Source organism: Loa loa (assembly GCF_000183805.2).
Source record: "Loa loa unplaced genomic scaffold supercont3.219, whole genome shotgun sequence".
Taxonomy (NCBI): Eukaryota; Metazoa; Nematoda; class Chromadorea; order Rhabditida; family Onchocercidae; genus Loa; species Loa loa.
The window spans coordinates 81,371-105,760 of NW_018108399.1; the positions used below are offsets into that span (position 1 = coordinate 81,371).

General features: G+C 31.3%; 6 protein-coding genes across 6 annotated transcripts in view; 2 read left to right on the forward strand and 4 right to left on the reverse strand.

Annotated features, from left to right (window-relative positions):
- LOAG_18184 (guanine nucleotide-binding protein G(q) subunit alpha) overlaps positions 1-5,211 on the reverse strand; it is a gene marked incomplete at its 3' end in the record, with an annotated part of 15,878 nt that extends 10,667 nt beyond the window's left edge. The window contains exon 1 of the mRNA XM_020450850.1: positions 4,902-5,211. Coding sequence (XP_020305425.1) covers positions 4,902-5,019 — 118 coding nt within the window. The 5' untranslated portion in view covers positions 5,020-5,211. The remainder of the gene's footprint in view (positions 1-4,901) is intronic.
- A 659-nt stretch (positions 5,212-5,870) lies between these two features.
- LOAG_02941 (hypothetical protein) lies at positions 5,871-8,302 on the reverse strand (the record flags this gene model as incomplete). The annotated part of the gene is made up of 4 exons (XM_003138478.1): positions 5,871-5,970; positions 6,977-7,086; positions 7,526-7,574; positions 8,196-8,302. 4 exons carry the CDS (start codon positions 8,300-8,302, stop codon positions 5,871-5,873), a joined length of 366 nt encoding a protein of 121 aa, XP_003138526.1.
- A 2,408-nt stretch (positions 8,303-10,710) lies between these two features.
- LOAG_02942 (LEM domain-containing protein) lies at positions 10,711-12,681 on the reverse strand. Its single transcript, XM_003138479.2, has 3 exons — positions 12,510-12,681; positions 11,631-12,125; positions 10,711-11,341 (listed from the first exon to the last, which is right to left on the reverse strand). Exons 1-3 carry the CDS (start codon positions 12,669-12,671, stop codon positions 10,946-10,948), a joined length of 1,053 nt encoding a protein of 350 aa, XP_003138527.1. The 5' UTR covers positions 12,672-12,681; the 3' UTR covers positions 10,711-10,945.
- A 228-nt stretch (positions 12,682-12,909) lies between these two features.
- On the forward strand, positions 12,910-13,627 carry LOAG_02943 (hypothetical protein; the record flags this gene model as incomplete). Its single annotated transcript, XM_003138480.1, has 2 exons — positions 12,910-12,963; positions 13,229-13,627. 2 exons carry the CDS (start codon positions 12,910-12,912, stop codon positions 13,625-13,627), a joined length of 453 nt encoding a protein of 150 aa, XP_003138528.1.
- A 1,260-nt stretch (positions 13,628-14,887) lies between these two features.
- LOAG_02944 (hypothetical protein) lies at positions 14,888-19,688 on the forward strand. The gene is made up of 11 exons (XM_020446172.1): positions 14,888-15,126; positions 15,652-15,741; positions 15,993-16,105; positions 16,209-16,355; positions 16,549-16,717; positions 16,972-17,209; positions 17,699-17,798; positions 17,897-18,079; positions 18,407-18,467; positions 18,697-18,816; positions 19,263-19,688. The coding sequence occupies exons 1-11, from the start codon at positions 14,896-14,898 to the stop codon at positions 19,572-19,574; spliced, it is 1,764 nt and encodes a 587-aa protein (XP_020303450.1). The 5' UTR covers positions 14,888-14,895; the 3' UTR covers positions 19,575-19,688.
- A 625-nt stretch (positions 19,689-20,313) lies between these two features.
- On the reverse strand, positions 20,314-24,390 carry LOAG_02945 (hypothetical protein; the record flags this gene model as incomplete). The annotated part of the gene is made up of 11 exons (XM_020446173.1): positions 20,314-20,606; positions 20,908-20,955; positions 21,003-21,092; positions 21,299-21,429; positions 21,854-21,985; positions 22,388-22,527; positions 22,755-22,864; positions 23,026-23,178; positions 23,411-23,531; positions 23,863-24,015; positions 24,317-24,390. 11 exons carry the CDS (start codon positions 24,388-24,390, stop codon positions 20,433-20,435), a joined length of 1,326 nt encoding a protein of 441 aa, XP_020303451.1. The 3' UTR covers positions 20,314-20,432.

Sequence of the window (24,390 nt, forward strand, 5' to 3'; positions counted from 1 at the left end):
AAAAAAAAAAAAAGAACAGAAAAAACCACTGAGGGAATAAAAAAGTGGAAAAGAGTAGGTAAGCAAGCAAATAAAATTGACAGGATAGACAAGATAATTTACCCATAAAAAAGATAATCGTACTTCGTTAATATACTATCATTTCAAAAAAGAAAAAAAAGAACGTCAAAATATCATTAAATTCCATAAATTATTACGTTCAATCTCATACAACTATAAAACCGAGTAGTTATGGAAATTTTTTTCAAAAGTTTAAAATTTAATTTTCACAGAATCATGTTAATTCTCTTCTACTGCAATTACTTTAAAACTAATGATTTCCTTCCCAATACAACAAAATATATCCAAATGAAAGATGTACTTCGTTTGAAACATTTTTTCAAATTTCAAAATAGCTATGACCAAAGCTATTCGAACTGTTGTCCCACAACTATTATAGTGTTTCCATACCAAGCAAAAACAGATATTTGGATTAAAATAACATATATAAAGTAAAACGGCAAATGTCGTCGTCAGTTGTTAAAATGAAAAAACATTTTAATAAATTTTTAAGCCATAAAGTCATCCTATAATTAATTCCGTTCACTAGTTTAGACACCAGAAATGTTTTTCTCGATTGAATGAAGATTGGCAAAAGCAGAATACAATTCTTCATGTAGCAATAATATCAGGTTACACACTAATGGCACCATTATAAGGCATTCATTTTATTCAAAATTCATTTATCAAGTTCAAAACTTTATTTCCTCATTAAAACCAAAACAGTAATAGATAAGATAGGATAACTAGCGTATCCTTTACTCGACCATATCATGGAGTTTTAAAATTACACAAATACTACAGAATTACCTACCAATTATTTATGCTTACATCTATATTTCTATTTCATGATATTTATTTAATTCATGATATAAGAGTTACAAGCATATTAAGCTTGCAAAGTAACTAATTCGTTTATCAACTGAAATAATGATAGTAACCATTATTAGTACTTAAAGGTGATGTACAAACCTAAATCCTACACCTCCTATCCTCTTCTCTTATGATATCAAATTCTCAATTGTGATTATTTTAATTTGAAACATCTTATAATTTCAATGGCAGCATTAATACCCATAATTGGAATGGAAATTATGACCAGTAATCATACTTTAAAGATTAATAACTATCTCAAGGAACATAACTCAGAAGCATTCGAAACATAAAGGATAAAGATATGCCTCATAGTTTTGCCAATCATTTCTCTTTTTATACTTCGCTCGTTATCAACATTTTGAACATTTACGTATCACATGTTTCAGTACGTTTCACTTATTTCGGATCAATACCTTGCATGCAAAAAAGTATGATCATTATCTGATCAATCAATTTGCAAAAATTTGAATCATATTTGTACAACTTCAATTAAGTCTAAAACTTAGCATACCAATAATTAAATCAAAATAATTGCTGTCATGAATTTAATTACCCATCACTTGTCATTACATTTCAAATAGTAGTAATGAAGATATATGAAGAATAACTTTTAACAAAATATTAAAAATCATTTTATGACGAAGATGAAAATGACTATATATGCATTCGTCCATCATGATATATTTTTTAATATTTTATTTAAAATTCTTGATTCTCTTAAGTTATTCCTAACGTATGGAAAATAGAATGAAGAGTAACAGATTGATGCCATCTAACGCGGTAAATAAAATATTATAATAGGAGCAAATTTGCTATTTCACATTCTAACCAAACTCAATCTGGACAAATTGTGATTCGTGATAATCACGAATATCAAAATTGATAACAACAAAGAAGAGTACAACAGTAATGCCATGTAGCAACAGCAATAGTTAATATATAATTTATCTGATCCAATGAATGATTGATGCTTAGCTGAAAAGCTTAAGTTCTATTCAGAATTATTTTTAACCTGACTTTCTTTATACTAGAAAATAGATACTTTACGATGAAAAAAGAAAAAAGACAAGAGGAAAGCTCATATAATCGCTAGAGAACTGCGTTAGGATTCACTAATGAAATCAATATCCAAAATATGGAGTTGTGATAATGCGCGAATAATGCCTTATCATTTTAATTCAGCTAATCGTTAGAAATGTACCAGTAGAAAGGTATGAATTACTTTTATAACGTTGATCTCACCAAACTTCGATATTTACCATCTACAACATTCTGTATATTCTTAATAAAGAATTTAAACGAAAGATCAAAATTTTTTAATCAATTTGACTGCAAATGCATGCATTTGACTTTGCAAATTTTTCCTCTTTTACAATATGGAAATTATGAAATATTCTTGCAAAGATCAATTAACAGCTTGCATGGTGACATCAAACCTATCTCGTGTAGATTCTCGCAATTTTGACACTGTTCGCTTTATTAAAAAAAAAAAGAAAAAAAATCAAGTGAATAACCTCTAATTTTCCGGGTTGAAAATGGGATATCTACAAAAAAAAAAAAAAGAAATTCACGTGACATATCGACCTTAAATTACACTCATAAAAAATGTTTGCGAAAAATGTTAAATGTTTGCGAAGGGGTCATCATTTAGATGAAAAATCGCGCGACGATATAAATGTGTGGGACAATTTCCAGCTGGAAATGTTACTATACATCACCTTATGAATATAAAGTTTAAAATAATTTAGATAAAGTCGCAATATCAAGTTGATCATTGTTAATACATGCGAAATGTTCAAATTCTTCTTACAAGCAAATTTTAAACAAAAACTACTGAAATTTTAAGAATAAAGCTCATGTTTGTTAAGGAAAATAATAAACTGAAATTCTTGCTAGCATATTATCCGTTTCAATTTCAAGTTTTAGAATTTTAAAAATTATTAAAATAGCTATAAACAGAATCATGAAATAAGTTAGCTTCGTTTCATATAAAAATGAGATACCATAACTTTCTGCTCTCTTATTATTATCAATTGTCCTTACTTATGATCCTTCAATCAAACTTTTTCTTTTTAACCTACGAGTCGATGAGTTACGATTGGTTTACCTTATAACTTGCACTTATAAAATGATGCTAGGGAATGTTTTTCAAAGTTCAAAGAAAACTGTCAAGCGAGGCAATACAGTTTCAGAAGACTATTTTTGCTTTTTGCAGAATTGCAGGTTGACAAAATCGATCAGAACAGAATTCAAAAAATGTTTGCAATAAAATGATCAAAAGTAAACAAATTCTTAAAATCCTAATTTATTACAAGTTACTTGATCCCAAATTCTCTCATCTAATGGCTTAGACACAATGGAGCATCAAATGCTAATTATCAATTGATTTCTTTGGTATAAGTTTTAAAATATAGGGCATCATTAAACACCTTTTAGAGTAAGGATTTCAAAAGTTTATAAATAAGTACAATGTTAGTAGATGTAAATATCGAACAGTGGCATTAGGATATGTTAAAGATAAGGATGAATTAATTGTTTGTGTCATACGACAACATGGCATTTATGTATTCCTTTTAAACCAGAAACCATCCCTTGGACAATAAATTCTTAAATTTATTTTCATACCTGTGTAGCAGTTATCGATTTTAAAAATAACAAAGAGGCTTAAAAAAGACTATAATAAGAACATAAAAGATGCATCGGATACTAAAAATTTTGAATTCCAGATAGTTAAAAAAATATTTTTGTAAATCCTGCATCAGAAATGCAGTAATTTATTTATTTATTTTTTTTTTTTAAGAGCTATAATAATAGTAATCTACGGGTCAAAGAGAAAAGTTTTATTAATTTGTCAAACAAGCATTTGGGAAGATAAAAAGCTGCATCGTTTTGCTTCATCTAAAATTATGCTAGCACAATTTAAAGTACCATTGATGGTAAATGAGAAGATCTTAAGTTCCAAACTAAGATGATAATAGAGAAAACATAGACAAGCGATTAAGGGCAATTCTTTAATTTCTCTTCGAAATTTTAAAATATTCAACTTCCACGAGTCTCGATTTTTCTTATAAATAATTAAATATTGAATTAATTTGAGACAACAGTCATGGGGAAGATAACGATAAATGTAAAAGATAACGTAGTAAAATAAGGAATGAATCGTTAACATCTGATCAAATGACATTTAAGAAAGAACGAACGAAAATTATGACTAGAAAATTATGAATGCCCGATAGTTAAGAATACAAAAAATCTAGTACAAAGGAAAGCATTGGTCTGTCGACAATTAAAAATCCCTTATTTGTTGGTAATTCTACAAAATATTAAATACAGCGGATTTAAAGTGATAATTCTAATTCAAAAGCGAGATCCTGTGGAGAAGTCCTATAAATGACAGTACATCTTAAAAAAAAATTACTCCAACCATAACAAGAAGACAATTTTGCTATCCTAAATATTGAAAGCACAATATATTAGCTAAATTCACACTCAATGGATAAATGGTACCGTTATATCACTTTGAATAACGGGTAAATGGTATAAATACGCATTTTGAAGATGAAACTTTGCAAATTTTACGTGCAATCATATTGAACAACTATGTGTTGGGACCTATACTGGTCGATGAAACAACAAAATTAATCCATGAAGAAAAAAAAAAAAAAAAAGAAAAACTCCATGATCTGCTAATGTTAAGTGTAAGATCATAATATAAACCTTATCTGGTAATCTGAAAAAAATTGATTTTACAATCTTCTACTGTTGTTCTCTTCTAATCTAAGTAAACCTCAAATTCTAAAGTAAACCTCACTGTTTTTCATTTAGTCAAATTCTACGAGCTTGTTTCTTCCTCCGATTAATAAATAATTTCCTATAAATGTAATAAATGATAAATCAAGTGATGTCAATCTAAACGAAAAGAAAAATCTGGAAAAAAAAGAGATACAAGGAGAAATGAGAAAGAGGGACAACAGTGCAAGACTTACCGAGCAGTAGAAGTTTGAGTTCACGCCGGGCATTACGTTTATCACGTTGCAATTGTTTTTCAATTTCTTGATTTATACGTTTCTGCTCTCTTGCCTCCTCTGAAAGGCAGCAGGCCATCGGGGCCGTTTTGGCTGCCCGTAAAATGAACAGTTTTGCCGGTTCTGCGTAATCGTCGCGTGAAATACCGAGTACCACGTACGGTTACAGTGACGCGCACTCAGTAAGTTGCCAATCAGAAAAATAGTAAAATTATTAGTGAAATTAACACAATGCCAAAATCGCAGCAAAAGTGAAGCAAATAGCAGCGGAAAACGGAATAGCGAGAAAAAATAGCGCAAATAGCAAAACAGCAAATCGATGGCTTAAAAAAGGAAATATCTTCATTGATCAGGAAGGGAAGTTCTTAATTTTTCTTCAGATTTTGATTCGAATAATTTAATAATATGACAAAAATCTGATAATATCAAAAATTTGATAATTTGATAATATCACATCTTTGTATATTAAGTACTGGCTCTCTGCATCATCAAATTTTGATATATCCTAAATAACAATAAAGTACATCCATAACTTTTTCCTTTCCGATTACTTTTCAATACGAAATTTGATAAAAAAAGTACAAAATCCCAAAGTTAGGAAAAATAATCAATTATCAATGCAACAAATTGCAGTATAGTTTGGCAATTAACATAAATTTTCTTCCAAGTTATGTTCACCGTTGTTTGTGATATTTATAGCATTCCCATATCTATCAAAAATTCCAACAATTTAAGAGTTGAATAGTTTGCTTCGCCCTTAAGTTATGGAATTGAAAATTGAATTTCTTCCCCCAAATGAAATATCGCCCCTTTTACTTTCATTTTCGGTTGACAAGTAAGTAAATGAAATCTACAAACCAAATTAGCGCATAATAGCAAAATCAAGCATTTAACTGTTGCAACAGTTTTCCGCAATTTCGTTAAAATCTGTTAGAAGGAATGATGGCTCGATGGTCCACATCCAAGAAAACAAAGGAGGATAACAATGAATTCCACAATCGCAGATTCCGCCTCTTTATCAATCGTGAACCTGGAATAAAATTAAACAGACGACTGAATAAAACTAGAACTTACATTTTCGTGGCTCCATTTAGAAGAAACGATACTGAAAATGTATAATACAACACCAGTCACACTACCAGAATTAGCAAAACCGATATTTCAGGTTGTACTAACGCGCGAAAAAAAAAAGTTCCCTTACAGCAACAAGAATGCTAGCAGTACAAAGTAGATGAGGAAAACGTGCGCAAATGTACATCATAAAACACATAATCTATCAAAAGCAACACATTAAAAGTTCTACAATTTAATGTAATTACAGAATAACCCTAACTGTAATTTGACATCAGCTAAATTACGAATGCTTCCAAATGATCGGTGGTAGAATTCCAAATGATCGATTCATTGTTTTCGAACAAAATGATGAACTAACGAAATATTATGATATACTTTTATGTGAGCTTATTATGTGAGCTTCCAAAAACTTCTATAAATCAGTAGTTAAATGAGGAAAACATCATAAAAATCAAGCGTACGTATATGTCACCATACGTGGAAATAATGCGAATACGAACGTGAAACATAAAACAAATATCAAAAATATATCAAAAAGAACAAAGTAAAAAAATAACGTTCAATGCTTTAGCGCTATTGAAATGAAAATTGAGCGGTCCATTTAAACATACACCGACATAAACATACGCAGATACACAGACAACATACACACACACACAGACACAGACACCAATACAGACACAGACATGCCAACATGTATACATATACTTGTACACAAACAGAAAAAAAAACACGGAATTGCCTTTCTGAACTATGTGTTCTTTTTATTAGTTAACATGTCGACAGAGGACAGCAGCGGTGACAACAACGATGCCAAACGACGACGTCAATGATGAACAGGCATTGATAGAAATTATGTATGTATGTGAGACAAAAAGCAAAAGTAAGGAAGAGAAGAATTAACATAGTTGGGAGAGATGGAGAAAGGATTGGGAATGCCATAAAGAGAGGACAAACATGACACGGCGGGTGGGACACGTGGCGCACTGCTAAGTGCCCCTCCTTTCGTATCCAGCCGAACGTCCCAAATCTTATCATACACTTCCCTTTTCTCATCTTCCAAAAGACCGCACTATAGACATGCACACATACACATACATACATACACACATGCATATATGCACACATACATATATACACCAGTACATACATGTATATATACATACGTACACACACATACGTCCATACATACAAACATGCATACATACATACATACGTACATGCATACATACATACATACGTACATACATACACACATACATACACACACACACATACATATATACACACACACATACACATATATATGTACATCCATATATACATATGTATACATATACATACATATATACATATGTGCGTGCATACATACATACATCTGCATGCATGCATGCATGCATATATACATACATACACATACGTGTAATGTATAACACAGGTTTTATACATATGTAATACATTATATATGTAGGGAGATATGTATGTCTGCGGATATTCTATTTCTCACAAACTATTTGTAGGGGACTGCATGCATGCATGTCTGGCGTGCTAGAAATATGCCTGAAGCAGATGAACCAGACAGCAATGAGATCTATCGCAGTCTACGAGGAAATCTTCCTGTAGGCAATAAGTCTCCCTCTTTCTCTCTTTCGTATTTACTTGTTTGTTTGTCTGCAAACTATTTGTAGCACATGCACTTTTCCTAAGCTAACAATGTATAAGTTTGCTATTCTCGAATGCAATCATTTAAAACTTCATCCATTTCTTATACCTGCTTTTCTCTCTTTCTCTCCTTCTCCCTCTCTTTTTAAGAGTAGTTTTCTCTCTCTTCCTCACCCTCTCTTTTTACGAGTCGTTGGAAATTAAATAATAGGAAAGGGAATAAGAGGAGAAAAAAATACGGAAAAGAATGGAATGTTAGCATTCTTAGAATAGTTAGAAAGATGTAAACATAACGTTTAGCTTATAATGTTCCTACAAGAGAAGGAGAGAGAGAGAGAGAGAAATGAGAAAAGAAGAAAAGATATTTGAAGAGATAGTCTATATCCGGAGAGTACCATTACTGGAGAATCATCCTTTATGCTTAGTCTAGTTAACAAAGTAAGCCGAAGCAAGCTAGGTCAAACTCGAAGTTCAATGAGTCATGCGGTTATCCACTAACCGCTACACCATCACCATCACCCACCACCACCACTGCCACCACCGCTGCTGCCACCACCACCACCACCACCATCATCACCATTAGCGCACCGCACTCGTAGCTTCTTCAACCATTGTAAGCATAGCATTTAATATAAACCGCAACGCCACCCTTCCACATATTCGTCTATCCCATGCAACATACACACACACATACACACATACATACATGCATATACATACACATACGTACATATATACATATATGGATACACATATGCATGCATGCAATGATAATCTGCTGCCCATCATATTGCCTTACCGGATGAAAGATAAGCGACAAGAGCGCACCAGGACATACTTTTAGCAATCGTTTGCTGTCCTCCTAATGTGCTGCCAATATGCTCATGTCATTGTTAATCATACTTTTCAGCTAAGTATTCTCTCCAATTTCCGGATAACTTTCAATGCTACTACAACCTTCCAATTCAACCAACTGTGAAGAAAAAAATTTTGGGATTAATTAGAAAAAAACTTATTTTATTCCATATTCAAATGTTGCATTTATATTTACCGTTACCATATTTAACAAATAAATTCCATTTGTTGATTATATCCAATTAAAATATCCCATTTTTGCACTATATCATGTCTGAAATAGCAAATTAATACGGATTATATTTTTTGGATTTGAATAATTTCAAGATTCCATTTGCTAATTTGATATTTTAATTCCAATGATAGAAAGATATGTTTACTGCAATCTGGAAAAGATTTTTCTTCTAAATATTTCGAAATTTACACAAACAAATGTCTCATACTTGTAATTAATGAGTTAGCTTTTAGATGAATCACCACTATCATCATCATCATCACTATCATGAAAAAATCGCAACGCATATTGCTTATCATTTGTTGTTAGTGATTAACACAGAGTAATGTAACCGTTGTAATTGCTATGGATAACAAATGTATGAAATGTACAATTTTCTCATTTCATTTTACCTACAGTATTAATTAACTAAACTAATTGATCGTAACTTTAAAACGATCATACGATATCATATGAAAACGATATCCATAGCAATACTGCTGAAAATGTTCTTTCATCCATTGTCATTTCAGTTTCACAATGAAAACAAAGATATCAAATAGAGGACATGCACCGAATTACCTGCATGTTGTCAATTAGATTAATGCTCTTGCAACATGCATGAAGTCTGTCCAATTCTTACAGTCCGTAATCTGCCGTAAATTCATGAAACTTAAGTCAAGTTCATGTTCATTTTAAAGATATCATTCAAATCTTTTGATGCACTATGAGAACATTCGTTAACAGGAAGTTCAGAAATCCTAGAACAGAGATCCAAAAGTTCAGAAACCCTTACTATTGATAAAGTACTATTATACACTTGCATCTTCAATGCCACAACTTATTAACTGATCATTATTTTAAAGATGAAGTCATAGATTCATCTAATTCATCTTACCTAGCCGTACTGAAGCTTTGATTCGTTGGACTTAATCCTTTCAGTCAATTCTCTATAAAAATCACAATTTTAGATAATTCACTCTTTGCGAACCAAACAATAATATTAGAAGTTTCGTCCCTTATGCTTTTAAGTAACCAAAGTTGTGAAAGTTGTTTTAAGTTTCTTGTGAAAAAAATATTCTAAGTTTTTGTCTACGTGATAATATTAGTACGAAGTTTCTTGTGTTTCTTTTTGAAATTAAATCAGATTTCCTAACTTTTTAAAAACTACTCTTTTCAAAACATGTAGAACTTTCAAAACTATAATGCAAACTTATTAACCTCATAGAAATACTAACTTTTGGTTCAAACGATTCCAGGCATTCTGCAGTGAAGCAATCTCATAAAGTTTTTCGCAAGAAATTGTAAGCATAAAAAAGTGACAGATAAATTGACTCCATGAAATCTGAATAAGAATTTTTGGGCAGCACTAAGGTAGCGCAGCAACGGCACTTGGAATGTATAGAGTTTTTCTACAAAAAAACAAGAAACATACTTTTAATAAATTTATCCAACATGAGTCATATTATTATCCAAATATCTAAAACAGAATGTAGCAACATGCAACAAATTTATGTACGTAATTCATGCCAAATGATAAAATTAATAATGGATAAAGTTTCCGATTTTTCATCAGAATACATGAATCGAATGTAGGAAAATGAATGATAAATAGCAGCTACCCCATATTAATCCTGAACAAATTCTTACAAAGTCCAAAATAGCGAAATGAAACCAAAATGTGAGACAATCAGGAAAAAAACATATTATGTGTTACTGAGCATAATGCATAATCTTGCAAAATGCAAACGGAACAAATGTCAGAATGTGTTTGCATTCGACACAAAATGGAAAATCCAAATCATAAATTTCAAAATAAAAAATTATGGCTTAAAAATTGTCAGCAGAAATCGAAAACCTGATCTGAGTGTCTTGAAAGAAAAGATGAAGGGATGAACCTGTCTGTGAGGAAATGAAGCAATGTATTTGCAAACGTGAACAAGCTTAATTTCACAAGTTTGAAAGCTCAAAATACAGATTTAAAGCCTAAAAACAAATGAAAACCACAAACAAAGATCTAAATCAGACTCGGAAATAAAACATTGCTCAAGAAGACAAGTTTCACAATTAAAAATCAAATGAAAATTCGAAATCTTCGGAAAAATTGTTAAAATCCACTGCATAACGGTATAGATGTGTTTCATATTCCAAAAAGAAATAAAACCATTCTTTACTAAACACTGCCATCAAGAAAGAACTTTCAGAATTCTTCTTTGTTACCCTCACCATGTTCTAATTCAGCATAATTCTGCACGACAAAGAACACAAAAATAGCTCCTGTGATAACGAAAAGAAGAATGAGACAGATTTTTCCATAGCTTCGTGACGCCTTTTCCTTATCCACCAAACCACTGAGTCGATTTCCGTGTCCACTGCAGGAATTCTCAAACATTGCTCCTGAACTGTAGCGTGAAGCACGACCGTAGTGAGTTTTCGAATTCTCATCCAGACGTCGTGTCATTGAGCTTTGATTTGAATCATATCCAACGGAGTACGCATGATCTTGTTTCCAACTAGGCAACAAAATACGTGAACTTTCTTCACCACGTAAATCATCATCTGAACCATCACTTACTTTTCCATTCTCCCAATTATCCTATAAATTATATCAGATTGCAAAATCAAAGTCGAAATATACCTGAATCGCAACAACGTGAAATCATGAATTACAGGAAGCAAAAAAGGATATAAGTTGTTATTGTCATGCTACGGTTTCAAGTCTGATTTCCAGAATAAATCAATTCTAGGACCATAAAATTTCCTGATGACTAATCTTAAGGATCAAAAGAGGTTTATCTCATCCTATTAACCAGAAATGATGATTTTAGAAAAAATTCTTTTTCCAAATAAAAAAAAACCTAAGTTACTCGACAGTACATACTTACTCGCAAGGACGTAAAACGTGTTGTAGGTGTAGAATGGCAAACTTCCGGTATCGTTCCAAACGGATAAGACTTGGGCATTTTGAAAGAACTTGAGGTTACATTCAGAGATGCACATTCAGAAGTTACGCTTGCTCTTGATGGCGAGTGGTGAGATTCTGGAACTGCACTCACTTCCGCTTGAGTTTCAAATCCGAGATCTACACATGCTTTTGGAGTAGGAACTGATGGTTGGACAACACGTGGTTTCGGTAATGACTGTTTGAAATCGGAAATAGTGCGTGATTTCGCTGGAGAAACTGCTGCAGTTTTCGGTGACGCTTGAGATATCTTAAAATCCTGCGATATATTTTGCACCTTTGATAGACCGATTACATCTTGAACGGAAGAGCGAGTAGTACGCGTTGGTGAACGTGACTTTTGTGGGCTGGGTGCTACATCCCGACGCTTTGGCGAAGAATTAAGGCTGTCAGTTCTTGCAGCCTCGGATGCTCCTCTCTATAAAATTTACCAATTATCTAAAATTGCCATACACTTTATATCTTATGACTGATTTAGTTAATTTGATAAAATGCAGAACAGCTATTTATACATAACAGAAAACTGGTATTGACACTAGATAGCAGCTAAATACCACTATAACACTCATCCAAATTTGATTTTAATATAACTTAGTATAATTTCAATATAACTTAGTATTCACTGAGAATCTCTCTATCGTGGATTATTAGTTACGCCTTGTCATATTCCCCAAATATATGGATAATTAATGAATTGAAGTAATTCTTTTCACCTCAATAATTGCTAAGCCAATAGATGTTACAGAGAAGGAAGCGAATAACATAGGAAAATTAAAACTTCAATGTTGGTGTAGGAACGTACCTCAGGAGGCACCATAACATTCGATTCCGATTCTTCTAACAAACGTCGTAACTTATTTGCATAGACGTTTCTAGTACTTCCAATGACAGGGCCAGGATCACAACCATGTATCATAAGTTGATCTCGGATTTCTTCATTGGTAAGCTGATCTACATTCACCATCTTGCTTGAAAATAAATAACTTGCTGTTGCTTAAATAAATTTTAAAAAAAACAGGGAAGTGTAAAAGATGATATGAACGGAAAACGCGGAAAAAAACTGTGAAGGAAGTAGAAACGGAAGGAAGGGCTTAGGAAACTAGTGGGGACAAGGTTTACAAACATTAACCACATTACTTATATTAAAATTTAACCATGAAAATTTAAAATTCTCAGAGAATACTACAAATTATACGAGAAAGATGGATCAACAAAACAAACAACAAATACATTCGTTACATCCAGATTTCAAATGCGTGAATGTAGTGAAAATGTAACATCGTAATGAGCACAATTAGTGATTATTCGAATCTCAAAATTCTTCTTTTCCAATATTTATAAGCAAAATTTTGAAATCTTAAGGTTCATCAATAACTGATAAGAAAGTGAGAGTACATATCACACAGCATGTTACGCTTTCACATATCAGCAATCATTGGCGTGCTAGCCAGCGTTAAGTAGAGGATGTGTTGTAGAACAGACATAACATCACACAATAGTAAACTTGAAAACCTTATCTAGGAGGTAACATTCCGGATCCGGCTGGTACCAGATTACACCAAAAACCCAGCAAATACTTCCACAAACAACCAATGGGTCAGCCCTAAGTTCAAAACAGGAGTGGACCAGTTTCAGCGCCATAGAATTATGCATCGTAAGATACAATGTGGCTCGGACCGGATATTTTGCGACTTCACGTCACTTATTAAGGTGCAATTGGATTCGGATCCGATTAGCATTTGTGAGTATCGGGATGGATGTGCCGGTCAAATTGTCAGTTCGCTGTTAAATTTCAATTTCAAAGTTGTCTCAAAGGTTATAGTAAAGATGTATCGTTATTTACTACCGGATGTGTTGATATATATATTTATTAATGATCGATTAAAAAGTTCAAAAAGTGCACGATATTTTGATACCTAGCTTAACTTGATTTCAACAAGCATAAAGTAGTTTTTTTTTACTTGACAGTTTTTTGGGGACTTAATGATTGCTCAATGAATAATTAACCAAATTTGAGAATAATGGATCATTTTCTAAAGTTTGCTCCATCTTACAAACTACAGAATACAATGATAATTAGTCGTTGTATTCTTATTATGATTGTAAGTGATACATTTTCATCACTGATATGGTTAAATCGTTATTATCACGAATTTAATTAGCTCTTATAGTTGATGTGATTTACTCTTGCCTTATATCCTATCTCGAATTGATAGAAATTTGTTGGCTGAAAAAAAAGTAGCATGTTCAGCTAGAAGTGAAATAAAAGTAGTACCACTACAATTTTCATTCTGAATTTTTCAAAATGACATGATTAATCTTTCGTGAAGTTAACTCACAAGAAATGTGATGGTGAAATTAAAATTGGCAGATGTAGGAAAAGATAAAGGTAAATGGGACAAGTTCTGATTTCCAGAAATTATTTGAAATTTATGCATTTATAATCCAAGAATTTCGTTTTTTTTCTTTTTTTTTGCTTTTATTAATGAGTTTAAATTGGTAAAACCATCGTTAATAGATGGATGATATCATGAATTGATACATATCATGTTTCGTTAATAGATATGATAATTTCTAATATACTGCAGAGTAAACTGATAATTTTTGATAAGAAATTGATAATATACCTGGTAAGAGTAGATAGCTTAGATGTTAATAAATTTTAAAGTTTTCAAATACACTTTTGTTAAATTGTCAAGTTGATGGTATCTTATAGCAAGTTTGTATTGCATACCTGATAGCAAGTAATATATTTCATCAATAACTAGTGATTCAGGCCATATTAATTAACTAATTAACGTGTCATCTTCATATTATAACAAGGTGGATTTTTTTCTTCCTCCTCTTACTTAATGCTATCGTTTTGTGAATATATTCTGCTTAAATAGAACCAAAATGATATATTAGTTATGGAATAATATACATAATGGATAAAGAAATTGTTTGGTTCTATAGAAAATTGAGATTTTATTCTTGCTAAATATCCATATAACATAATGTTATATTTTGGACAGTACTGATGGTTGTGGCGAAAGAGTTATTTAACTTTTTTTTTTGTTGTGACTGAATTTCTTCAATGATAGAGAAAGAAGTAAATGGTTTATGACTGATTACGACTCTAAATTTCCAGATTTTACGATAATTTATCATGAATTCACCAATTAAATTTATTTTATTGATATTTTCAGATGTTGGAAGGTATAAATGAGGGATGTGAAATGACTCGTTCACATGTAGATGATATATGCTTCGATTTAACTCTCGGAATGCCATCACTGGAGCACGATTACTTATCTGCCAATGATCCGATGCTTACCAGTTCATTGGCCAAAGCTTTTGATGCTGATGCACGGCTTACTGCTATCATCGATGATGTTGCTAACGCTGATCTATCTCAATTAAGTATTGGATTGAATGAAGTGAGTTTCTTTTATTCCTCAAAATTCATGGATAAAATTTTGAATTTTTAAAATTTAAAGCTCTATATTTAGAATGATGTTTAGTGAATCAGTTTGGATCGTGAAGTCTGTCTCAGCACTGGTCCCAACAGATGAAACCTTGGGATTTCTTTTAACGAAATATTGAATTACTGGGAGTCTGAGTGCGTAACGCGAAGGATTCATTCTGCCAATATTTTTGGATGACTAACATTATTGGTTTTTTTCCGGTAACCATCCGAAGCATGCTGTACTAATTGGCCATCCTAATTAACGCGATACTAATTGATGTACTAACGAAATAGATGATCTTGGCCAAGTTATTGTATCAGTAATGAAATGCTGATAGTGATTAGGGTATTAATGAAATTAGTCTAGTTAACAAACTAATTCTAATGAAATTCGCTTGGAAATTTGGGAAAAGTAGAGTTAGCTATTCCTACGTTCTCGTCAAAGACTATTCTGTTTCAAGTTGGAAATGTTGCAAAAATTGGAAAAAAAATTTAGGATCCTACAAATTCAACAACGATGAACAATGGTATAATTCAACAAAAATGGCTATCAATGACGCCAACGTCTTCTAGGAAAAAAGCAACTGTTCGTTGACTAAAATATTGTTCAGAATTAAGATTTTTTTTCCATTAATGATACGTTTAGTGCGATTGAGCTTATTAAAACGTAAAATAAAATTTGGTACAGCCCAAGCTGTATTATTCTTTATCAAAAGTGACTGACTCAGCGAACGCAATATGTGGCGGAAGAATGTGAAATGTATTCCTCATCCAAAAATTGCTCTCTGAATATAAGCATTTTCATTTGTAATTTATAACTTCCATCCTTCTATTTAGATAGTTACTTGTGAATATTGTGGTGTTATGCTTAAGCATCCTTCGAAAATTGAAGCCCACCGACGGACACACACTGGCGAAAAGCCATTTCAATGCCAGATTTGCGGTTCAAGGTCTCTATTATCTTTTTTGGTTTTCTTGCATTATATATATTTCTTCATCTTTGGTTTCAATTTTCCGTTTTTTGGACGAGATAGATTTATGCTGTTTTCGCAGGTTTACACAGCGTACGCCAATGCGAATGCATGTACGACGTCATATGGGCCTAACGCCTTATGTGTGTTCGTGGGGATGTGGTAAACGTTTTGTTTCAAATGCACTAAAGAATGCGCATGAGCTGAAAACCCACATGGGAGCTAAAAGGTTTGATGTGAATTTATAAAATGATATTGAATTTGTTTCGAATTCAAATTATTGATTTGCAATATGGATAAATTAAAGGGCAAAGTATTAAAAAAAAACGAAAACAAAAAACGGTTTATTGACTAACATATATATATATATATATGGCCATATCTAACTGCTCTTATGGCGGAGTGAAAATTTTGAACTTTAGACGTGGTCCACCTCGACCTCATCTTAAGCCACCAAGGTGTCCGGTACCGATAAATATAATTGAAAAAACTGGCAACAGTGAAGGAAGCGCTAATGTTTCTAGTCGTCATGCACGTTCGGACGAACAACTGTCACTGAACCCGGATACTGATAATAGGCAAATAGATGAGGTATATTAAATAAGATGTTTCTTGATTTTAAAAGAAAACAGCTTCTTGCAAATTTTGCTTCTTGCGAATTTTTTTCTGCAACTAATAATAAAATTAAAATCTTTTTTTAAAATTTGTTTGATAGGCTCTTAAGCCTGCAATTTTTTTATTCATATTAAAAATTTTTCATTCAATTTAACCTCTCTTAATTGCTGGATTAGAATTTTTCGAAAATTTTAATTTTCTTGCTTCTGTGAAAAATTGTCCTAATACAGATAGTCGATGAGGTTGATGCTTCAAATTCTTTCCCAGCGGAGCAAAAAATTAAATCACATCGAAAGAAGGCTTTGATAGCTCGATGTCAGGAATGTGGTTTGCTTCTAAAACATCCTTCCAAAATTCAAGCGCACATGCGAACACATACCGGTGAACGTCCATTTGAATGTGCTTTATGTGGGATGCGATTTGCAACTGCTAATCCGTTAAGGGTACACTTTCGTCGCGCACATACAGGCTAGCTTTTCCTCCTTTCTTTAAAGAAAAAAAACGAAAGAAAAAAATTGCGTTGTTTTACTGCTAATTCGTAGCTGATCTTCAGCAATGATTGTGTTGTAGTTGATTGGTCGGTATATATGGTGGTACCACAGGTCAGTATTATGTCATTTTACAACTGCCAATAAAGCTTTGTAGGATTCAAGTCGTATATTCACAATTATACCACGGTTTACTTGTTAAAGTACTGTTTTTTATTTCTTCAACAGTAATTATTTAGCCGGTTGCCTTTCCAAGTTCATGAAAAATACATCATTTGTGCAGTTAGCTCGAACTGTTTCATCTTACTTTAGTGAAAATGAAGTGAAGCATACCATAATTCGGCATATAAGATATATCGTTAGATGATAACAGACACTGGGAAATTTGAAGTGAAAGATTCGATAAAATTATATTGAAGTAAATGAAATTTTGCAATTCGTTGTCAGAATAATGTCGAAATAATTTTAGGTGAGAAACCATATGAATGTACATGGGAGTGTGGACGACGTTTCGTTTCAGTGTCCGCCCGTAATGAACATGAACGAATCGTACACGCAGGTATCAAAAGGTACAGATACACGGAGATTTTATTGTTCATAAAGTTCCAAGAAGAAATGGAAAGGATGGTTGAATACTAGAAGGCATAGAAGGCATCTAATTCTTCAGATATCGTTGTTCCATCAATAACTGCCATCGAATGTTTACACGACGTCGTTATTTAATAATGCATCAAGCAAAAGAGCACAAGCATGCTACGCAGCAAGCTGATAACGCTATCCAGTCGGTTCTGGACATGGTAAAACAAGATAGAGAAGAAACCAGGAGGAATGCAGTGTGGTCTTCTGAAATGTAAGCTTTGGAAGTGCATCATGTTAAATTGTAAATTTTGGAACAAACACTCATATTTCGAGGTTTCAAAATTCTTGTATTATCTTTCAGTGTTTTTGAAATCAATTTTCAGTAACATATGAACAGAGTATTTAGCAAATTATCTTTCTGCTCCATAATTCTTACAGAATCGAAGAATCTATTTGAAATACAAAGGAAGAATTAGAAACTTTTTGAAACTTTTTCAATTTCTACTTATAATTTCTAAAATCTTTTAGCCAGCTACCTTATCTTATCCCTTATTTTTCCTTTTCTGATATTCTGTTAAAAGAAAATTGCATGTTGCAGACCGGATAACCGTATTATAGAGAAAATTTGGATCGAAGATAGAGTTTTGAGTGGGGAACAGGTTTGTTATCATTGTCTTCACTTATCTCTTTTTAGAAATTAAATTCTTTGTAGATTTATATAATAACTGAATAAGTTTCCTTTCCCTAAAATCTTAACGGCTAATGGATTAAACCACTAACACCATAAATTTTTTCGGACTTGTTCGTGTGCAAACTGCATACCACCAACAGGATTGTGCTTCATTGAACATTCAAATAGTTTTATTATTCTGAATTCAATTTCATCAGGTTGATGAACAATATATTAATGCCGGGAATGGAAATAGCAGTGCTTTGCTTGAATGTGCCAGTGTTGGAGTTGTAAAAGCACCAGAAAATGATTTGTCGAATGATGAAAGCTGTCGACAGGTTTCATTATCTTTGTTTCAACCACACTAAATTTTAGTTTTGGAAAAAGAAAATATTTAAAGATTCATTATGAGACGATTTTGAAGAAAATGAACTCATACAGTCGTTTAAATAAATTATTGTAACCTTATGACATATATTTTTGGAAAGAGAGGCCATAGATGTGCAAATTTTTATTTGTATGTTATTTGGGAAATCATTCCAAAAAATTCATAGGATTATGGAAGCGAAAAATGCTATTAACAAAAATAATTCTCCATTTTTCCATTATTTCTCCCCTTTTGTCTGATTTGAATGTATTTCACTGGCTGTTGGTTTTTGGAAGAATCCTGTTATTCGGATCTCTCTGAATTAAAAAAACTCAGAATTATGTGTTATGCATTGTGCAAATGTTTTTTTTCTTCCTTTAAAATTTTTGGTTTTCTGAAAATACCAATTGTTTTGAGGTGATAATTGATGGAACCGATGATGATGCTGCACTGGAAAGGAATTATTTTGTGGGAACAAATGAAGTATATTATCTTGATCAAAGTCATGGAATTCGGTTGGGGTATAGCGAACAACAGCAGCAGCTCTCTGGTGATCATCAATTTGCAAGTGAAACAGGACCATCTATCGTTTCTCCTGATATCAGTGTAAGAGCGCTAGATAGGAATGTTTATGCAGTTTGTGAAGAAAGCACCACAGTTTTGCCTAAATATGGTCGTGTTCGAATTATTAAACCAATGACGAAAATACCTTATGAGAAAAACTATTGAAGATTTATAGTGTACAAAGATGCATTATCATTGCTTGATCATTTTTCACTCTAATATTGTATACTATTAAGGACTACAGCAATGAATGTAATTCGTTATTTGTTTATACGACAGGAAACTTTTAGTTATAGGCATTTCCATTGTAATATATATAGGAATTGACTTTATGCTCTAAATAAAAGTAATGACTTCAGAAGGAAAGTTTTTGTATTGGAAATTTCCGTCTTGATTACTAACTTTTGATGCTATGTTCTTTGGGAGTATAGATTGTTTCTTTGATTTCTGCTATATTTTATACATAAGAATTTTCTATATTGAAATAGGTTGAATGTGATAAATTCTGCTACCGATGAATAATGGTAACGTAAGCATATTTCAGCAAAATATTCTGCTTATTATCTAATTTTACTTAGCTTACCTACCGTCTTTTGTTTGACTAACTTGTTTGAAATCTACAAGAACAGATATCTTCCATGCAGTCCATGCAGTTACATGATTTGCATTTACAATCAACAAATTATGGATGATTAGTTAAGTTAAACAAAAGTCAGAATACGTAAAATTAGGAATAGTTTTTTGCAAGATTAAACAAGGCAGAAGTAAGCGTGGTTCAAATTATGTGGAAAAAATTTCTTTTACTTAGACTTCGTTTTATTGCATCAGCTTTTTCTTTGTTGTCTGTTTTCTTTTTTTTTTGTTCCATCCATTCTTTTATATCTGTATGATAATATTCCAGAAAGCAATTGCAATATATAGTTCAAATATGGTTCAGAAAGGAAGAAATTTAGTTTTTATTTGCAGATATTGATCAATCGATGTATCAGCCAAAGGGGTGGGAAACCGGTACGTTGTGTCCGTTTATGAAAATAAATGACCTCGGGAAAAAGCTCGATGTACTGTGTCATCCACGTCAAGTTCATCCGCAAATCGCAATGCTTCGAAGCTTTGCGGCGTAAATGCGATTGTATCACGTCGTTTTTTTTGATTGCAAAGATCGTTGCAAAACGAGCTGTATTGCATTTCATTCAAAATCTGCAGCAAACATTTTTCGCATTATGAATGCATTGCGTTTCTTTCTTTGCCAAACATAGATTCTTGGGGAAGGATAAAGAATTTAGTCATTTTTAGATAATTTGGACAAAATATAAATTCTACAATTAAAAAAAAGAGGAAAAAAACTATCGTTATGGGTGGAACGTCGTTATCCTAACAGAAGGCAATATCATTTGTGCTGAAGATAATATGCAAATATGGTAATACCAACGTATACGACTAATGATATGCTGTTGATTAGATTTGTTTTATGATTTGGAATAGATATTATTTTGCCTACTTTATGATCAAGTTTGCCAGTTATTGTCCAAGATTCGTTATCAACACTCTATAAATGCAAAAATTAAAAAAGAAAAAGAAAGAAAAAGAGCAAACCCCTATGATATCTTCTGAAGTTATATTGTCTTTCTTGGGATGTAATTGGCGTATTGCAATAATAACTTTCAGTATTTCAGTAAGTTCTCTCTTAAAAAACTAAGTTATATTCAATACAATAACCTCAATCTGAACTCCTTGTTTATTGATCATAAAATTTAGCAACTTTTTTTTTTTTTGTTATCGATAACGGAAATATCAAATTCTTTGCCTTCACTGATTTAAAGCTAAATGTTACCTTAGATAACCTGTTTGATATAAATCTGTAAACAACAATAATTGCCAAAATTGCTTACACTACGTCGCTTTTCCTTTGCTATTTGTTGTCTACGCCAGGAAATTTTTCGGCCAAAATAATGAATTTTCATGAAAACAGCTCTTAGTTCAGAAGCTGCCAAATTACCGCACATGGATAATACAGCAAGACCTAAAATATTTAGCAATTTATGTTTTCTTCTCAAGAGGCAAGGGATTCATTCAGTCGAAAATTGCTAATACTATTCCACTATTTGTCTAATTCAGAAACCGGATTTGTGATAGTTTGACTAGGAAATTTATTCAATCCTAACTTAAGACGATAATGTTATCTGAAGGATCACATAAATTATTCTATTACATGGGCAAAGCTGAAGTCATATTCATCTCGAAGGTATTATTTAAACTTCGGAATTAAAGTTTAGATAAGCGAGAGATTTTTACTCTTCTTGTATTCTCAAATATCATGTATAATAATACTAATAATTTAAGACATCTTAGTCATTCGTAGCAAGCAGTAAAATATTGGTTGACAAATGATAGCTTTTTTTTGTTAAATTTTGTTAAATTTGAAAATGGGAAAAAGTTGCAATTACCAAATGTGACAAAGATTAGGATGTAGAAAAATGTCAGGATATTATTCAGATCGTTAGGCATTTCAGCCATTGATAAATTGGCTACTAAATTGAACGTAACAAAGAATGCTTCCAAAAAACTTTTTTGACCACCTGAAGATGTAGAAAAAGAAATTATATAGCGATTTCGAAATTACAACTTTATCAGTCATAAAAAAATCAATAAGCCGATTTCATGCATTATTGATATTAATAGTAATTTCGAAATAATAACTTTATCAGTGATAGAAAACGAAATCAGTTTTATGCATTATTGATATTAATAGCAATTTTGAGATTATAACTTTATCAGTGATAAAAACAAAAACAAATTTTATGCATTATTGATACTAATATATGTAAAATTGCATCCATTTCATAAATTGTCATCATGGGGTTCATTCGGATTACATTTATGTTAAATTTAAATACTTCCCAACAAATTATATGTAATTCTATATGTTAATAGTCTAACAATAATATTAATCAAAATTTTTAAATGCTTTTTCATCTTACCGGCGACAATATAGCACATACCGCCAAGCATGCAAAATACAAGTAAGATTGAAGCATTCACGGATAACGGTAAACCTTTCATTTCAGTATTACTTTCCTTCATCGACACTATCACCTCTTTACTTTCTTTCTTCCGTTTCCTACAACAATTTCCGGAAATTTTAAAGTTATCAAACCATTGTTGTACTACATTGATATTGACGGATTATGAAAATCTTAGATTGGAAAAAAAAGATCAACAATTTGGATATTCTTCCGGAAATAATATGAATTAGCTTTCCCGTAATATTCGAATAATGTTATGGTACTATTATGATACTTTTTTCTTATTTCAAATTTTATCCAACAAAATGTTTTTTTTAATAACCGAATTTTTGGCACATGTGGAATACTCTTTGTTTCCATTAATTCCATAACAAATTGCTTCTTCTCCGAACAACCACATGCTTTTCCAATTTTATGCTTCATCATACAGTACTGCAATATTTCAAAAACGTTACTTCAAAAATATAAGTTTCAAATTTGAATTCCTTAAAATTGTTCATTTTAACAAGGACATCGATTTTTTTTTTTTTTCTCAACAATTAAATCATTTCAAAACAATAATCAAAAAACAATTTTTGCATAAATGAAATTACTTTTTGATAAAGTAATAAGACAATATCAGATAAGAAATGTCCAATATCAACCGCTGCCAATACCATCAATGGAATGCCAATCAATCCATAAACTATAGCAATAAATTGTCCAAATTTTGTCATCGGTACTGCTGATAAATAACCTGTTGTTGTCTGAAATTTCAAATATTAACCGTTAAATTTAATAATGAATTAATTCCCGAAAAAAGTTATTAATAGAAGAATAACAATTGTCAGATGTAATAAGTGGTAATCAAAGAAAAAAATAATAGCAATTTAAGTAATTTTAATAATAGTAATTTTAATAGTAAAAAATGGTAGTAATTCTTGAATACAACTTTTTTTTTGAATAGAGTTAAAAATTAAAAAATAATTCATCATTTACCAGAATTGATAATGCATATAAAATTGATGGTATTGCAGTCCATTTTGGTGAAATCAATTCATCCAGTTGATTAACATCGGGATTAAGCAAGAAATCTCGTCCTTCCATAACAGATGATAACCTATAAATAAATCTTTTAAATATTTTAAAAGAAAGTAAAAAGGAAGAGAGAGGGAGAGAGAAATAATGAATTATTTGAACAAATCCTTAAGAATAAAAAAATTGATGTGATTCTTCTCAATTTTCCATTTATCATTTCTTTCAAATTTTTTCTTTTTTCTTTTTTTTTTTAAAGAAATGATAGAAAAATTTTTAAGAAAAATTTAAAACAAATGATTTTTTTTATTTCAAAAGTTTTTAATTTCTTTTAATTTTTTAATTCTTTCTTTAAGTAAAAATTTTTCATTTTATTTTAGGAGTATTTGAAAAGAATGAATTAAATATATTCTTACTTTGAGAGTATTTGAAATAATTTTGGTTTAAAATTAGTCTTTTTTGATGCAATCCAACATTCTTCACTTGCAATTTCAGCAATCTTCTGATACGTATCATGAATTTTTAATAATTTACTCATTTGTTGTTCACGATCCGCATTATCCTCTACTCTTCAAAATTATATTTAAATAATCTCTTTTGTTTTAAATTTTTTACCTATCAAAAACTAAATTTAATATGGAATTTGAAAATTTTTGAAGAATTTATTAAATTTCCTCATATACAATTATTATAATAATTTCAATTAAATTAACATTAAATTATAAATTAATTTATTTATTTTAGGAAAATTTCATCTAAAAATTAAATTTCATCATTAGTCAATTAATTTGTAAGAGTTCAACTGAAATGTTAAATTAACCAGTTGAAATGACAAATTCAAATTTAAATTTAAATTCAAATTTAACAAACGTTGCAAATATCCATGCTCCAGTCATTAGATATAAAAAAATGAAGAAATACAAACCACAATGTGGCAAAACCAT

Bases quoted from the DNA above. Each gene is read 5' to 3' on its own strand.
- LOAG_02942 (XM_003138479.2), bottom strand. From the start codon at position 12,671: ATGGTGAATGTAGATCAGCTTACCAATGAAGAAATCCGAGATCAACTT. The intron at 12,126-12,509 runs GTACGTTCCTAC...TAAATTTTATAG, and splicing joins ATGTTATGGTGCCTCCTGAG to AGAGGAGCATCCGAGGCTGC. The intron at 11,342-11,630 runs GTAAGTATGTAC...TATAATTTATAG, and splicing joins CACGTTTTACGTCCTTGCGA to GATAATTGGGAGAATGGAAA.
- LOAG_02944 (XM_020446172.1), top strand. From the start codon at position 14,896: ATGTTGGAAGGTATAAATGAGGGATGTGAAATGACTCGTTCACATGTA. The intron at 18,468-18,696 runs GTTTGTTATCAT...CAATTTCATCAG, and splicing joins GAGTTTTGAGTGGGGAACAG to GTTGATGAACAATATATTAA. The intron at 18,817-19,262 runs GTTTCATTATCT...AATTGTTTTGAG, and splicing joins ATGATGAAAGCTGTCGACAG to GTGATAATTGATGGAACCGA.